Source organism: Camarhynchus parvulus, chromosome 8 (genome assembly GCF_901933205.1).
Source record: "Camarhynchus parvulus chromosome 8, STF_HiC, whole genome shotgun sequence".
NCBI classification, from domain to species: domain Eukaryota; kingdom Metazoa; phylum Chordata; class Aves; order Passeriformes; family Thraupidae; genus Camarhynchus; species Camarhynchus parvulus.
In genome coordinates this window covers 8,905,135-8,922,239 of record NC_044578.1, presented here as the reverse complement: position 1 = coordinate 8,922,239, position 17,105 = coordinate 8,905,135, and the positions used below count along the sequence as shown (strand labels likewise).

Here is a 17,105-nt window from a genome sequence, read left to right as displayed (position 1 = left end):
TTAGCAAGTTCTGCCTCCCCAGCTATTTCTACATAAACTGAAAACCTAGTAATAAACACAAATGTCAGCCTTTTAAGGCAGGCTCTCTCATCTCAAGCAAAACAGCATTTCACTTTCTATTAATGATGCTATTTTTTGTGGTCATGTATTTAATTGAAAGCTGACGAGTGATATTCTTTAACAGTTAGAGCCATCAAAAAGAAAATGAAATGCAAGGAATGCAAAAGCAAGCCTAAAAATGCAATCAGAAATAAAAGAATGGTTACAGAAGTCATTAAATAAAAAGGCCAGTAGAGAACTCTAGGTGAAACCAGAACAGAATAGAAGCATTTCACACCACTGCCCTCATAGAAGCTGAGACTCCAAGCCAAACAATTTTCCCAGATACGCAGAATACAGTGACTGAGCCTTATTTACTCCCTGCTCTACCCCAAATCAACCTGCACAAACTTCCCTTCTGTAACAGGGGAACTCTCAATCCCAAACATCTACTTTTTTTGAAATACAATTTCCTGCAAGACTTTAATTTGCAAAAAAAAAGACAGTTGAAGCTACAGTGCTGTTGTTTTGAATACATACACTAGTAGGACTTTTTTTTTTTAAGACGTGCAAGAACAGAACTTCTCTTTGATAAGCTTCTGGAGCCAGATAAGCTGAAGGACAACACTGTCAATGCTATTCAAATTTGCATCTGTTCTCCCACTGGAAAACGAGTCAGGCATAGACAGGAAATGTTCACCTACATCTGGCTACTGTGTACCACAAACCCAGTTTGAGAAGCCACATTCAGTTTCCACTGTAACACTGAGAATGATACAGCACACCTGGTGTCCCAGTAAACACTGGGATTGTGCTCAGAACCCTGTGTTTTCCAAATTACAATTACAGTATCGCTCCCCTAAAATAAGGGTTGTCAAATTATACATGAGAATAGAAACTATAATGAATAAATACAGTCTTTCCCTTGAATACTTGGAATACTTATCTTACTCATACACTGGCAGTGCTGCCTAAACTAAGTAGCCCATAAATTATTGCTTCCCCTGTTTAAATATCGAAAGATTTTGTGGCAACAGCATTGTCACAGCATATGAGGCAAGGCAAAGTTCTTGAAAAAGACAGCTGGATCAAGTTATAAATGTAGTTAGTCATATTTCAGGGTTCAAACAGGTAGCTTCCATAAAGCTTTAGGTCAAAGAGTTATTGTACTATCTGTTCATAGACAGAGCCCATTCTGCATTAGGAAGCCTGCCTTAAACTTGTGGTTTTCTTCATAACCCACACAAAGGAAACTAACCTCTAATTTGTAGTTGAGCCAAATATCTTTGCTGACATCTGTATCAGAAATCCCAGCAGACCACTCTTACTGATTTTCATCCAACTGTGACAAAATGTATTCAGTGATTACACATTTTATCACCAACACAACTGATAATGTATCCCAGATCTACAGAGGGAAAGACATTACTTAGCCCTTCTAAGTAGAAGTGAGGCAATGCATAGGTAGTTGTGCTTTAGATACTCTGGTAACTTTTGCAGTCAATTTGACATGCTCTGTTCAAAAACTTCTGGCAGTAACAACCTTTTGCAGACCTGAACCATGTTGTCGAATAAACTAAATTCAACCCAGGACCTATTTTCTTGTCTTTTCACATAGCAAGACCCACAGCAACAACAAACATATGAGTGAACCCCTGACAGTTTCCTAATGCCAGAGCCAGCATGTGATGCTGCTACAGCCACAATACTCTAACTTAATCCATCATTAGAAATATGTTAGCTGTATGCAAGTAATGGCCCCATTTGTGTCTTTAGATACTGAAAGTTTCTGGTTGCATGTTGTATTATGTGCCATAAAGAGATCCTCCCTTATGCCAGTGATGCATGTATAAATGCAAAATAAAGTGTAAGCAGGAGTAAAAAGCATGAGGTAACCGGAGTCACCCTTCTGGTTGTCACCACTGTGGCTCCTGTGTTAGTTGTACTGCTCTAAATTATGCTTTGTGAGGCTGGCAGAGCTGCAGCCCTGGTTCTACCTCTCTGTTTGGGAAAGCTGTCCCAACTCCTATGTTTAGGATGGATTAAAGCCTCGCAGAAAGCTTGCAGTTCCTTGTTACCTGACTGCCTCTGCTCGAGTTGAGAAAAAAGTAAGAGGCATTATTACTTTTATTTCTGAACTTTAGAGCAAACCTTGTAGCAGAGAGGCTCCAGGACTGCTCTGAACATCCATTTACACCTACAGCCCAAACAGCAAACACAAGCACACTGATAAGCTGGTGCAGGTGCACTGAGGCCTGACAGAAGCTCTGGCTGCGCTGCAGGCTGCCTGCCATCACCAGATTTTATTTCTGCATTATTATTGGGCAAGGCTAAGGTGGGTATTAAGACGGCCTGCCAAGATAAATTAAAGGTCTACCGGCCCTTAACGAGAAACAGTATCCCCACCCTCGGCTCGGAGGTTACGGGTGACACCGCACATTATGTTCACCTTGCTTTTGTCTTCTGCCTCAAGTTTAGACGCAGTAAAATGTAATCAGGGGCAGTCATGCGTGAGCCCAGACACTCGGCTCCCGGGATCCGCCAGTGCCCGGTGCTGCGGCACAAAACACAACCGGGGATGTCTCGGCTCAAGTTGTGCGAACAAAGGAGCGCTCCGGCTGCCGAGGCAGCGCGGCCGAACATCGCTGCTGCAGGGGGGCTGCCGAGGCAGCGGGGCTGCACACCACTGCTCTGGGGGTGCCGAACTCCCCAGCTCGGGATGCTGCCGCACACCGCCGTTCCCGGGGGTGCCGCACACCGTTGCTCTGGGGGTGCTGCCGAGGCTGTACACCCTGCTCGGGATGCCGCACACCCCTGCTCTGGGGGTGCCCCGCGCCGCCGCTCCCGGGGCAGCGCTGCCACCACTCATCCTCCCAGGAGCTCCGGCCACCGCGCCGGGAACGCCGCACCGAAAAACCTTCACAAATTTTTGTTGGAAGCGGGCCAAATGGAACTGTGGTTGTTACCGGGTGCAAAGGCGGTGACTTTATCCCAAGGCACGCCGAGTGTTTAAGGCTTCCAAATAAATTCCTCCACACTCCCCTTAGGGATGACCTATCATCCCAGGCCAGAAAATGCCTTCCCACCCTGCCTCTGGACAGGAGAAAGCAGAATCCCCTCTGCTACACTCTCCCTCCCTCCCCCTGCATTTTAAAAGTTGCAGTTCCACGAAATCAGGACATACACATGGGGATTATCCAATGCATCATTTCCAGCTCTGCCTCGTCCAGTTTAAAAATATGAAAGATAAAGTTACTGAACACTTAAGGGATCAGCCTGTAACATGAAGTCCTTTTGCTAACGGGTGTTTGGACTGTGCAGATCCTTGATCCCTGACAAGAGGGCTCCAGTGATGGAAGCATTGGCATTATTAATGATAGAAGAGCTGCTTCTTAATGTAAACTTTGAAAGGCTCTGTGAGAATTTTGCATGGCCAAATTCTTGCAGAAACACTGGAAAGTTGTTTTCTAACCAATTCATTTTGTCCAGCCCCTTTTAGCAGCCTCCTTGTACTAAGCCATTCAAGGGGCTTTATTTTTTTTTTTTTAATAAAAGCCCCACACTAATTGCTTTAAGTCACCTACAATGGGACTTGGGTTTTTGTTCATTTGATACAAGCACACACAAATACTTACCTCGTGAATAGTTAAAAATCAAAAGCATTTACAAGAAAGATGCCCTTTAAAATTCACAGAAGCAAAGTGATTTGACTGAACTTTAGGCTTTCAGGAGTAACATCTAAAAATAGGTAGTGTCAGCTAGGCAAGAATTTAATGAGTAGTGGCCAGTGCTGTGTGTATGAGAGATCTGCCCAATTTTTAAAGCGCCAGAATTACAAGAAGCAAGTAGGTCCTTGAGATCCAAAAATCTGAGGATGATCACCTCCTCCTGTTTTAATTAAAGTACCACATACCTCCAGAGAGAAAAATACAGCTCACTGTGCTGAAACAAAGAGAATAAACCACACTTGCAGACACATGCCATGATTCAGGCGCAGGTTGAAAAGCACATTTTGAAAGTACATGCCCCATAAAAGACAGCACTTGGAATTACTTATTTGCTATCAATTTCTCTGCAGGCTAAGACTGTTGGTGGATATTTTACTGTACCTTCTGGCTGTACAGATCAGAGACCTGAGAAGATAAAGGCCCTTCAATTACCTCACTCCTTCAGCCTGTTTGACTCTTACAGGTATAGATACAGTTCCACCAGTACCCATTTATGCTTACTTTAATTCATTTACCGCAGAAAGACTCAACCTCTCCTCCTCACAAGCCTTCCCTCCCTCTTCAGACACAAAAGAAACTTTCTGCCCCATCTAAAAACTTCAGGCAAGCAAGGGATAATGCATTTCCCCATTTTCAGCACTAGCAATCCATGGAGGGGGGAGGGAAGAAAAAGTGAATCAAATCCTTTTGAACAAGGTTATTAAGTGTTATCAAAGTAACTGTGCCTCCAGGGATGGATTCCAGCCCGTTCCCAAGTATTATCCCCCCATCACCGAAACCCAGCGACAGCACACACCTCATCTGTCACTGCTGGAAGAGAGCTGGGGAGAAAAGGTTCTTGGAGACTGTAAAAGCGATTAAACTGGAACTGAATGGAGGTGGGTAAATCACCACCATCAAAGTGTTACAGGCACATAAAGGCACACAGGTGAAGAGGATAATAAAAGCGCTCCTCCAGGAGCGAATACAGCCGAAATATACGCTTTTCAATAAAGGTTTTCAAAAAAGGAGACACGGGAGAGGGGCTGCGAGCCGCTCCCCTCCTCCTGCCTCCTTCCATCTCCCAAAAGGCACCATAAATTGCTCTTCTCCTCCCACCTCCCCCACCAAAAAAAACCCCAGTATTAAAATACTTTTGCCCAGGAGACAGCGAGCTCAAGTCCCTGGGAAGTTTACACAAAGTTTAACTACAGATATTAATTTTCACCCCCCCTCTTTTATTTTAAAAGGGAAAAGTCTGCAGGAGGAGGGAGGGCAGGGATGGACAGCAGTCCCCGACCCGCTGCCAGGGGTGCGGGGCCAGCTCGCAGGCTTCGGCTCCCTACCTGGAGGGTCCATTTCAATGTAAAATATCAGCTCAGTGGAATAGGGCATCATCACTTCCCTCCAGTCCGTGTCATCGCGGTCCATATCCCACAACGTGTTGTACATCGCGACAGCCAAGTCCCGGCAGGGTTAGAAACAAGAGGTTGGATAGCTCGGCTTTTAATCGAGAGGTGGAAAAAAAAAATGGGAGGGATAAAAAAAAAAAAAAAAGCCGAGAAGAATTCACCTCACTGTAAAATAACACTTCTAAAAAAAATTTAAATTCGCAAAATTAAACTTAAAAAAAAGCCTCCACGCAAGTCACCTCAGCAGCTGCCCTACAGGAACTAAAGGTAGGTAGCAATATATATAATAATATATATAGAGAGTGCTTCTTTTTGTTAAAAAAGACACCTTTCCACAGGAAAAGCCACTTTCCTGAATTCTTTCTAAAAATCGCCGTTTTCGGGGTATTTTTAAAACACAAGCCAAACAAGCTCCCCACAGGAAAGCCGGGCGATGGTGGGAAGCAGCGGATAAAAAGGGGCGATTTCAGTCTCTGGATGGATTCTTTCCGCCGGCGGAGGACGAGAAAGGAGGCAGCGGCGGCGGGCAACAATACGGGCGGGCGCGGAGCCCGAGCGGGGCGGGCGGCGCTGTGCCCGCGGTGCGGTGCGCGCCGGCGGGGCTGGCTGCGCGGGGCTCAGCGGCGGGCGGGCGGCCCGCGGCGGGGCCCGCCGTGCCCTGCTGGCGGCGCGGGGCGGCGGGCGGCGGTGACGGCGGCGGGCGGCGGGGCCGGGCTCGGGGCAGCCGCGCTCGGTGACATTTTAAGCGGCTCTGAGGGGCCCGGCCGCCGCCACCCGCCTCTTGCCGGGGAGCGGGCCACGCCCCCCCCGGCGCCAGGGGGCGGGGCTTCGCGCCGGCTCTTTAACCCCTTGGAGGCGAACGGGGGTGTGTGTGTGCGGACGCTTCCATGAGGCAGAGAGAGGGGTGGGCAAAAAAAAAAAGACATAAAGGGGAAAACGTGCCTCTTTGCGCCGGCGAGGCAGACCCATATAGAAAGCTTAACATAGAATCAAAGTCTGCTTTCCCCCTTTTCTATCTTTTATTCGGCTCGCTTTCGCCACTTTTCTTGACGCTTTTTCGCAGTGCCCCCCCGTGCTGAGGCGCGCAGTGGCGGTGGTAGGTCCCCTGGCTGGCCGGCCGCCAAGGGGCCGCTGCCGCGGAGCACGCGCGGGGGCCGGGGGGAGCGGAGCGCAGTTGCCAGAGCTGCTGCCTTTGTCTGAGGGAGCAGCGAGCGCCGGGATTGGCAGAGGGCTGCGGGCGCTCCAGCCAATCAGCGCGCGGCGGGGCCGGCCGGCTCGATGGCGATTGGCCGCGAGCGCCGGTTACTAAGCGGGACAAAGGAAGGCGAGCGCTGAGGCGAGAGCCGGGTTCGGGGGGCGCGGGGTGATTCGTCCCGCATCCCGGCCCCGCATCCCGGCCGGGTAGCTTCCCGACACCGCCGGCCCCAGCGCTGGCTCTGGGGAAACTCCTCCTGCCCACACCGCCGGCGGGGCTGCCCCCGCGCCGAGCCGGTGCGCCGCAGCGCCGGGGCTACCTGCCACCCTGCATCCCGGGCCGGCCACCGTGTGGGGATGTGGGAGACTCGCGCACAGGGGCCCCTGTGCAGGTAGAGCCGCTGGCCACATCCCCGGCGAGAGCCTGTCCTGGCTGAGCCCTCAGCCGCTGCACCGGCCACAAACACTGGCTGCCCTCCCTCCTCTGCAGGGCCCTGCTGTGTGAGCCACGTAATCTACGTAATAACCTGCCCATCTCAGAGGGCACCGTAACTAACCAATGTGACCCGCGAGAAAAACCCGACGCTCTTTCGAGTGACATAACCAGCGGGGAAAAAAAAAATAACAACCAACAAACCAAAAACCACAGGAAAAGGCACCAAACTGGGTGTCTGTCTGTCACCAGGTTTGGGATAAGTCTGAGCTGCAAACACACCCGAAATGGAAGCGCAGCCTGCCTGGCAGCCACATCGCGATGGGCAGCCACAGCCCGCAGGCACCGGCGGGAGGCAGGAGTGCAGCCAGCTCGGCACTCAGCCTCGGTTTTGGCGCGGCGAAGCATCCTTAGAGAAAGGCTGCTGCTGAGAAAATAAGGAGAAGTCCTTTCCCGAGACTCCCGACCAGTGTCAGAGGCACAAGGATGGACAACACCTTGATCTGCTGTGGAAATCTCAGGGAAGGTTGGAAAACCCAGCACTGAAGTTGTCTGCTTTATTTGCACTTCAAAGCATAGGAGAGCGAGTGACGAATAATTTGTCCTGCTCTGGCATTAGGTAGCAGCTCCTGAAAACACCCTCCTGGCTTGGCTAAACATTAGGGTGACTGCGACATTGAATAACTGAAAGGCTGTACCCGATGGAAGAGTGTGAGGGAAGATCTGAAGTATCTTGGCTGATGTATCACAACTTCCACAGCAAGCAATTTAGAGCAGCCTGCTCGAGGAACAGAGCTCCTTGAGGGATGGATGGCTGCAGAAGAGCACAGGGCTTTGATACAAGTCACTCACTGTACATAAATTAATTTTATAAACCCATCCACAAACTCTGATTAATCCACGATAACCAGATATGATTCCTTTTTCTAATTTTTAAATTAAATTATTGAGCTGATACCATGTATCAGCTCCAGCTTCTTCAAAGGGAAATGTCCTCCTTGGAAGCACAGCTGGCTCCCCCAGTGAAATTTAACTTCGTGCTTTGTGCCCAAGCCATCAGCTGCCCAGTGGCAAGGTGTGGGCCATCCCACAAGGGTCGGGCATGGGTGGAAGTGCAAAGTGGATGCTGCTTTGCAGGCCCTGCAGAGCTAAAAACTGGGGCTGTGGTCCCCATGGCAGCCCCCAAACTTAGATTAGCAGCTGTGGCAGAGAGGGGGAAGGAGGCAGACTCAGGTTGAAATTCATTTTCCCCCTTCCTGCACCTCATTATAAGTTCCACCCACATAAGACCTAATTACTTGGCTTTTATGCTGGCAAAGTGGATTTCATCCTTGCTGTTTCCCATGGTGGTTGCCTTCATTTTCATGGCGGCACTGATGGTTACAGCTTATTGATGTTTTCACTTTAGTGATTTAAAGCAGAATACATTTTGTTATTAGCACTGGTTTCTCTCATTGCTGCTTTAATCAAAGATGCAATTTAAGGCAGAGGATTGTGTGTAATGGTAAACAGTAGGATAATGCCTTGAGAGAACAGAATATTAATGTGGTTTTATTTCTCAAAACTGTGCTTATAATTTACCCAAGATTGCTTGGCTCCCAAAACACACATAGGGGGTGCTCCCTTTCCTACCACACTGCCTGCCCTGCACCAGGGATGAGCATGGTGTGCATGTGTGTGCCCAGGGGGGAGAGGGAGGCACATCTGCTGCCTTACACACTGCTAAACCCCCTCTGCCTGTGCCTCTCCCACAGGCACAAGGCCTGAGCATGGGAGAGCAGAGACAAAACCGGGAGCACGCTGAGGGCTCAGGGATGCTCAAGGTCTGGGAGTGCTCCCACTGCCAAAACCTGGCCATGCAAACCCAACACATCACCCCAAGACAGGAAAAACTACATTCGAACACTGAAACAAAAGAATGGTGATTTGGCAGTGCTTGAGCAAGGGTCAGAGTGCTGGAGGAGGGGACCTGGTGCCCCACACTACGGCTGAAAGACAAGAAGTGAGTCCAGTGCCTGCTGCCTTCCCAGCATCCCGACATCCCGTGTCGACGGCTGTGCATTTGCTCACTTTCCTCTCCTTGGATCTGACAATTTGCATTTCAAGGCAAGATTAAATATTGAAGTTTTGAGCGCTTCCATGTGCTTCAGGAGGAGCTGAACAGACCTGCACTGGAGCAGACTGAACACAGAAAAGCCATTTGTGCCAAACTGCTTGGTTTCCTCTTTGCCGAGCCATGATAATGTGATATCCGACAGCTGAATGTAGGCCACAACAGGCTTTTATAGTTGGAGGGCTGCAAGAGGGAGGGGGGCTGGATCCACAGTGCTGCCAGCCAAATGCATGAAAATGATGAGAGACTTTTGGGGCAGGCAGGAGGCTCCTGGACACTCCCAAGATCCAGATATTAGCTGCACTGTTAGCACAAGTTCAGGGTCTGCTGGAGGGGAGCTTGGAGAAGGTAGAACTGCATTCACACCAGCAAGGACAACTCCCTGGCCATCAGTAGATGCTACATGAAATTACTGGCCTTTTGCTGCACAGACACTGGGATTTTTGGAGAATGTTCTGTGACTGGTGGCCAGCTTCCCACAGGGACAGCCACACCTTGCAAGGAACAGCACAAGAACAACCAGTTACGGCAGTTTGGTTTAGTTAACGGATTTTTCCTGCCTGTTTCTCAGCTCCTGGTGATGAGGAGACGAGGGAAGGCATGAGGGTTTGTCTGCTTTGGCTCAGATGCTGCTGCTGGGTCTCAGTGTGGCTCAGTACACTGCAGACCAACCCTGGGACTTGCTGGCAGGAGAAGAGGTGTTGGGAATGGCAGAGGTTCATCCTGCCTTCCTGAACCACAGGGACAGTGCAAGCACCATCTTCCCCTTCAGTTGTACAGTCTGAGCCCCAAAAGTACCACAGAGACCACAAAGCTTTTGCTGCAAGATTAAGAGTATTAATCCCTGCAGGGTGAAGCAGCAGCAGTTTGCTTCCCCGCATCCTCCAGAACCTTCATGTGAAATGTAATGGGTGTTTTTAACAAGGACTGTGCTTCCTCTCTCTGCTTTATAGTCATTTTATGTCCTAACAGGCTGCAGAACAGTTACCTCACTCCACCCCAGATGCGGCCACATTTCTGTGGTGAGGAAAAACTCTGGCAAGTGTGCTGAAGTCGGGTGCTTTGGTTTGAAAATTACACATTGCATTAAAAACCTGTATTAAAGAATAATATGCGGTCTGCAAAAAACATTCAAATGAAACACTCCAGTGTTAGGAAGTGTCTTATTTACAGCAGGGAGAGCAGCTTGTGCCCTTTTCCCTCCCCTGTCTGCTGGGTAAGGAAAGGTTTGAAATAGGGGCTCATGTCCATAAAGGTTGGAACACAAGGCATGCACATAGAGCTGAGCTTGTGAGGAATCATACATTAGGCATTTCCTAACTTAAAAGCACTTGGCTATGCATTGTAAACAACATTCTTTTAACATAGGAAATAACATTAAAAAAATAAAGAAAAAGATCTTTTAAATAAATGTCTGCAATGTAGGTTGTTGCAGCTGGACCTAAGGTATTCCTCAGCAAGGCTTGGACTGGCCTTTCCTCACTGCTCCAGAGGCTTCTGCCCAAAAAATTGCAGGAGTAACGGTCTGGGATGGAAGCAGAAAGCTGCTCTCCTGCAAGGGGAGAGGAGGTGTGTGTGGCTTTTGCAGCTGGACAGTGGATGCCAACCCCGTGCTCTGCACATGGGTGTCTGGGGTGGACACATCTGCACCTGGAGAGTGCCCAGGGATGGACGAGGGGGTGGGCACAGGGGGGAGGGTGAGGGAAAGGGCATGCTGCACTGAGCTGTGCTGAATTGCTGCTTTGGCAGACAGCACCAGGCCAGCTCTTTAGAAAGTTCACGTTCAGTTATTGTTTTGACAGGCTGCCAAAGTTTTCCTGAGGAATGCAGGCAGCAGAAGGGAAATGGTGATTTTCAAACTTTTTTTTTTATAACTCAGCCAAACCAGAATGGAATTTCATGGGAAAAGTGAAAGGTACATCTCCAGCCTCGGGGCATCTTTGCTGCCAAGTTTCAGGGTCTGGCTGCAAACAATGGAGGTGTCAGAGCATCTCCAAAGCGGTGCACCCTTGCACGCACTCACATGTGCTCACGCACACTCACACACACGCTGGAAGCATCTTCTCTAATGGTGACTGCTCCCAGAAAACTGACATTAACCCGCAGCGCTTTAAAAAAAAAGAGTATGCGCGGTGTAAAAGCAGGCGACAAAGCAGCTGATGAAAGGTTTGCGGCTTGGGAGGACATTTCCGTGCTCTCCCCACCCCGGTCCTGGCGTGCAGCCAGCCAAGGGGGCACCGCTGCTCTCCACATGCTCTTCACTGGGTCAGTCCCCGAGCCACGGGGTATTTTTGCAGCTCTCCCTACCCCTAGGAAGGGCAGGAGGTTGTAAGCTCCCCTCCTCCTCCTCCTCCTCTTCCACAGAGGAGGAGAGCAGCCGGTGAGCCGGGCTCTAGCGCTGCAGCACCCCGGGGTCTGCGGGGCTGTGGAACCGGGCTGGGGAACTGCCAGTTACCTTATATTTTCCAGTGCACTAATTTCTCTTGTCATCTTGCCAGTGACAAACAGAGAGAGTTAAACAGAGCAATCCATTAAAGAAGCAGCCTGACAGACCGATTGTTAAGGGTTTCAGCGATCCCCATTTACACTGGCTTGAAAAAAATTTTGCCTCGAGCAGCTCCAATTACAGAATTATCGGACCACACTCTGGTCCCTTTGTGCACTTCGCATCTCTGTCATCGTTCCAGGCCTCTCTCTATTTTGTTGCTTAGAAATGGTGAGCAAAATGGAAGGAGACTTGTAACAAATTCAGAGAAATTAGAGGGGGAATAAAAGAGAGAGAGAAAAGCTCCTTCCCTGATTCTAATGTCCTAAGCCAGGACACTTTTAAAATGTAACACTGCGTAGGAATTTAAAATATTTTTCACTTCCTCTATTCATTGCTTTAATGCACTGGAACTACTTGCTTAGGTTCCCCCCAAGGAATGTACAATAACCACTCTGTAAATTCCTCAGGTCTGATTTTAAGAGGTACTGTAGAACTTTATTCATGGAGGAAAGAAATAATCCCAATACCTTCCTGCAGTAACTCTTTTTAATAAACATGGCAGTGTATGTTTTGATCCCAGCCAGTGATGCAAGCAGCAGGAAGAGGAAATCAGCATCACCTCTAGGAAAAGCGAGGTCTCAGCCCTGCTCTGCTGACATCCCACTTGGTGACCTTCAGGCTGGATTGCCAGCATGGGTTTGAAGGTGGCACCATTCCCGGTAAGAGCAATTCTGAAAAGCCCAGAGGATTTTCACTTCCGCAAAGCAAAGCTTGAACTCTGTAGATTTGTTATTATTATGAAAAAAACCTCAACACAATCGTTTCCCTACCCTAGGATGCACAGCTGAAGGGTTTCCTAACCCTTCACCTTTGGCTGAGTGAAGCATGGCCCCCATGATGCAGCAGCTGCGTGACGTGGACATTATGCCCCCAACCCGGTGCAGCATCACCTATTTATCTTCCAGCAAAGTCTTCCATTCTTGGCCTCCCAAACACTGATTTTACCATCCTTCTGCCAGTATTATTCTGGTAGCAGTGCCCTGCTAAGTCCACAACATGTAAGAACCTCCTTCCTTTCCTTGCAGTGGAGTTCATCTGGTTTTGGAGGGAAGGAAAGTGAACAAATCCACCCCTGGGCAATGCTGGAGGAAGCTGAGATCAACTTTCAGTCCTAATGCACCAGGGAATGCTGGTTTCCCTCTGGCCCAAAACAGAAGGAAGTTTCTCATGGCTGAGTCCCCAGTCCTGCCATGCAAGTCCTTTGCCCCCATCATTTCCCTGGGATTTGATGGAACTGACCTATCCATTTCTCTGTGTTCAGGGAACCTCACTGCAGCATATCCATGCTTGGAGCTCTGCACAGCTGCAGGAACAGAGACTTCCCACCCCAGACTTTGGGTGGAGATGGAAAGCAGGAGAAAAACTCCCATAACAAACCAGGGAGCTCTCAGGGGTATTGAAAAGTCCTCTCATTTCTTCTTAATCACTTAGGGCAAAAACTCAAGTGTTGGCAGTGTGTTGGCCAGGGTTGTTTTCCTTGCAGTTATCCACATGCAATTCATGCCTTGGAAAATGACCCATTTACCATCATGCATTGTTGCTTAGCTACATGCGCTTTCCCTCTAAGTTTTCCCAAATGGAAACATGGCTCTATTTGCTTTGGAGATCATTTTCCCTGGCTTTCTCTGCTTTACAGTAAATAAGCATAAGAAGAAGAACCTCTGAATGCTGAGTGGAGAAATAAAACAAACAACGTGGTCTAGGGTGAGCATTTAAAATCCAGCATGTGAATGCAGTGCCTTCCTTTTCCAGCCAAGGTGATGGGCAGGGAGGGTTTGAGCAAAGGCAACTTGCAGGTCAGGTTCATTAAGACCTTTTTTTCTCTGTCATTTGCATAAACGTTCTTTCCCTGCTAAAGATTTCCAAACAATTTGGTTGACTAATTCTGGGTTCCCAAGAGAAGAGTATTATTTCACTGGAGGACAGGTGGGACTTAGGGGCACTGAGAACTCACTCTGTGTCTCTGCTGCCATGCCTGCCTTGTGGAATCCAGGTATCCTCTAGAAACATGCAGGAAAACACCTCCCTTATATCTGCAAGCCAGCACACTACTTCATGCCACTAGACAAGACTTTATCCATCAAACCCCAAAATCTCTCACGTTCACTAAACCCTAACTACACTCTTATAGTGCATGGTGGGCACAGGCTGGCAGATCAGCCACTGCAGCATGAAGTTCAGCTTCCCAGCACACCAGGTAAATCTGTGGGCCATTTGCTGGAATCCTGAGCCCACCAGTGCCTATGCTGCACAAACATCCTCAAAACATGCAACAAATCCACAGATTTTGGAAAGCACAAGCTTTACAGCCCATGGACAGAAGGACTGTGTGGCACATGTTCAGCTGTGTCCCTGGGATCACTGGCCTTGCTTAGCATGTGCCTTAAGGCTGAGTTGGTGCTTGTGTCCAGGATTTCCAGATGTGCAGCAGTTCATCTGTTCCTCAAGGATCAGACAAAACTTGCAGCAACTTCAGATTTTACTAAGGACAAAGCTTTTGGGTAAAAAGGCAGCCAAGTGCCTCTCACAACACATAGGTTAGTAGAGAACTCAGTGGAAAACCTTTTGTTTCCTGGTGCCATGAATGTGCTGGCCATGAGCTCTTTGTGCAGAGTAGACACAGCCGTCAGCTGCCAGAGCTCCCAGGAGCAGGACGCTCTGAAGGGTGAGCTCTGCCCTGCCTTCTGCTGACAAAGCATAAAATCCATATTGTCTCTGAGCAGAAAAAGGGGGGAAACAAAGTAAGTCATGTGATGCTGGTTACCAGGCCAAAACACTGAACTGAGGTTTAATACAACAGTTTCCAGGGTGCCAGAAAGTGAAGAGGGATATTGTGCCTATGCAAATCCTGGCCGGTGGGCTGACACATCCCAAACACTGCACTCTGTGAGAGCTGCCAGCACCTGAAGAAGCACCCCTACTCCCCTGTCGCTGGGAAGCTCTTATCTTGCTTTGACCGAGCTTACACAATAGAGCTTTGTTTTGAGTGATACCTCCCAGATGAACGGCCTCTTAGAAGTGCTTTGAGGAATTAAATGAGTGAAAACAGTAGGAGACGGAGGGGAAGGGGAGAAAAACTTGCTGCTGCACTACAGGTGGCAAAGTCGGTGCATACTAAACCCACTAAATAAGGAGCTGGGATCTATGTCAGACTGAAAGAAGCAAATGTGTGGCCTGGCTCCCTGCCACCAGAGGCACCTCATGACAATGTGTCAGTCCCAAAGTGGGAATCCACTGCACTGTCCCCTGTGTCCCTGCAGCAAGGGTGGGGATGCTGTTGCTTGCAGATGCTGCCCAGGTCTGTGGTGTTCCCCACACACCAAGCTCAGGCACCTCATCCTCATGGTATGGCCCCCTAGCCCCATCTCTCTGCAGTGGGTGTGTTTCAGTGCAGGCATTTTGGGGAGCCCAGCAGGTGATGGTATCAGTGTGTCCTCTCCTTCCCTTTGCCATTGCATTTCTGCAGCTGAGGCCAAGTCCTGCTTCTTGCAATCCTGTCTGGTCTCTTTGGTTGATGGGAGATGCCAGGTCTTTCTTGCCCTGGGTGAAAGGATCACTCTGGCTCAGGCTGGGCACCTGCCTTAGGTCCTGGAGCTGAATCAGGCCAAGGGCAGTTTTCAAGTATGGAAATCCCCCTGGTTTTATTGTCTTTGAAGCCTGGAAACACCTGCCTGTTGCTCAGGGAAACAAGGCAGTCAGGATAAGGGTCTGGCAGCACCTCCCCTTTGTTCTGTGTCCTTCCTGGGCACCCTTTGGAGCCCAACCCTGCCAGCACCCTGTGCCCCCCATGGTTGGTTAGGAGTTGGCCGTGTGAAAATCAAACATCAAAGGGCTCTTCCAGCAAGGGCTATTTCCACATCAAATGCCTACCTCCAGTCCTGAGCCATTGGGGAGAGAATTCTTCATAAAAGGAGAGGGAAGATTAATATTATTTTTCAGAAGTATAATGGGAGGTTTCCACTCCCCAAGCACTTCAGAGTTGGTTTTTGCACAAAGCTAGAATAATTTCAACCCCAAAGGAAAAAGAAAAATACATAAGAGGAGGTTAAAAATGCCTGAAAAAATAGTTGGTCTGAATAGAAATGTTCAGGTCACTGTCACTTCAGGGGCTGGAAGAGGCTGCTGCTGGGAGAGCCTGACTTTCCATAGGAATGCATGTCCTCCATCCTCACTCAGAGCAGCCAGCTTGTTCTGGATGCCTGCTTGAGCAGGGGAAGCAGGGAGAGCCAAGGACAGGCTGTCAGAACTGCAAACTGGTGAGAAGAGGAAGGAGAGGACAAGGGGTAGAGAAGATGCTGGAAGCACTCTGTTGGGCAAGTGGAACAGGAAAAGCCCGCTGTGAAGTGCAGCCCTCCCTGAGACTCTCCGAGAGAAAGGCAGCACGAATCCGGCCGAGCGACGGGCTGGCAGCGTGCCTGGAGCGTGGCATAGCTGTGCCTTGGAAAGGCACCTGCAGCCTCAGCATCTTCCTCTCACAAACATGCCACAGCATCACGGGGGAACCACAGTCCTGCAGCCTGACAGCCAGTTTCTGCTCTGTGAGCATGAGCCATTGGGCCAGACGGGTGTATGAACAATTATTTGATCATTTCCACTGCAGGAACCGACTTGACAAATACCTCCGATTCACAAGCTCGCAGTCTGCTTCTGAAAAACCAGACCAGGAGCAAGCTTCCACCCTGGAAAATCCCTTGCCTGTGTCTGCTCTGCATCCTTTCCCATGCTGGGAAAGGTTGGGCCAAATGCAGAAGGCACCACGGAGCTGGCAAAGCTGTTCTGGGGCAGTATCCCCAGGCTGGTGGGTCAGGGTGGCAGGGCTTAGCCCCTGGGGTGTGATCTGTCCTTGGGTGACTCAGTGCCTTGCTTGTTTTCTGCTTCTTGGTCATTCAATAGAATGAAATTTTGCTAGTGTGTACCTCCCCTTCCTCTGGATTTGGGGTACAGATGTGAAGCAAAGTGTGGGACAGTCCTTGCAGCCCCAAGCCTCACAGTCTCAGGTGACATGCACCCCTCAGTGATTTGCACTTAAAAGGGGGGTAGGAAGAAAATACTTGTGGATAAGGAAATGCAACATATGACCCTGATGGCTCAGGGAAACTGTTGGTTAAACCAAATCTTGCCTTTTCCCAATGCTTGAAGTTACCCATCTGTGAAGAGGGCTGGAGCAAGCATCTTCACCCCATAAATCCCTCTTAAGCCCTAAAGAATATGCTTCAGTGGTGCTTCAGGTTCATCTGCTGGCTGCCACAGGGACAAAGGCTTCACACTGTCCCAAGCAAACAGAAGAATTCCCCAGTCCCTCTGCTGGAGATTGGAATTGATGGCCAGAGGGCAGTGATGGGAGAAAGCAGCAGAAGAAGGTGGTTGTGCAGCAGCTTGTGGGACTGTGCTGGCATCACTGTGCGCCCCATATCCTTCCTCACCAGCTTTCCTGTGCACCTGGAGCCAAAGCAGGGGGGTGATGGCAATGCTTCTCCCCTCCCCCAGACACTGCCAGTTACCAGGAAGGCGGGGGAGCCCCGGGACAGTGGCTGTGTGCTGATGCCGGGGTGTGACACCGGCGGGTCAGTGCTGGGAAAGCCAAGGGGAGCGCTGGGAACAGGAGACGCCTGCGGCAGACGCCGGTGCCGGTGCCGGGAGGACACGGCCGGTTCGCTGC

The 17,105-nt window shown here is 49.6% G+C and overlaps 1 protein-coding gene across 1 annotated transcript in view; it reads right to left on the bottom strand.

The window, feature by feature from the left end:
* LOC115906137 (phosphatidylinositol 3-kinase regulatory subunit gamma) overlaps positions 1-5,754 on the bottom strand; it is a 32,737-nt gene extending 26,983 nt beyond the window's left edge. Inside the window, exon 1 of the mRNA XM_030953082.1 lies at positions 5,093-5,754. Within this exon, the coding sequence (XP_030808942.1) occupies positions 5,093-5,198 (106 nt within the window). The 5' untranslated portion in view covers positions 5,199-5,754. The remainder of the gene's footprint in view (positions 1-5,092) is intronic.
* Between the last annotated feature and the right edge of the window lie 11,351 nt (positions 5,755-17,105).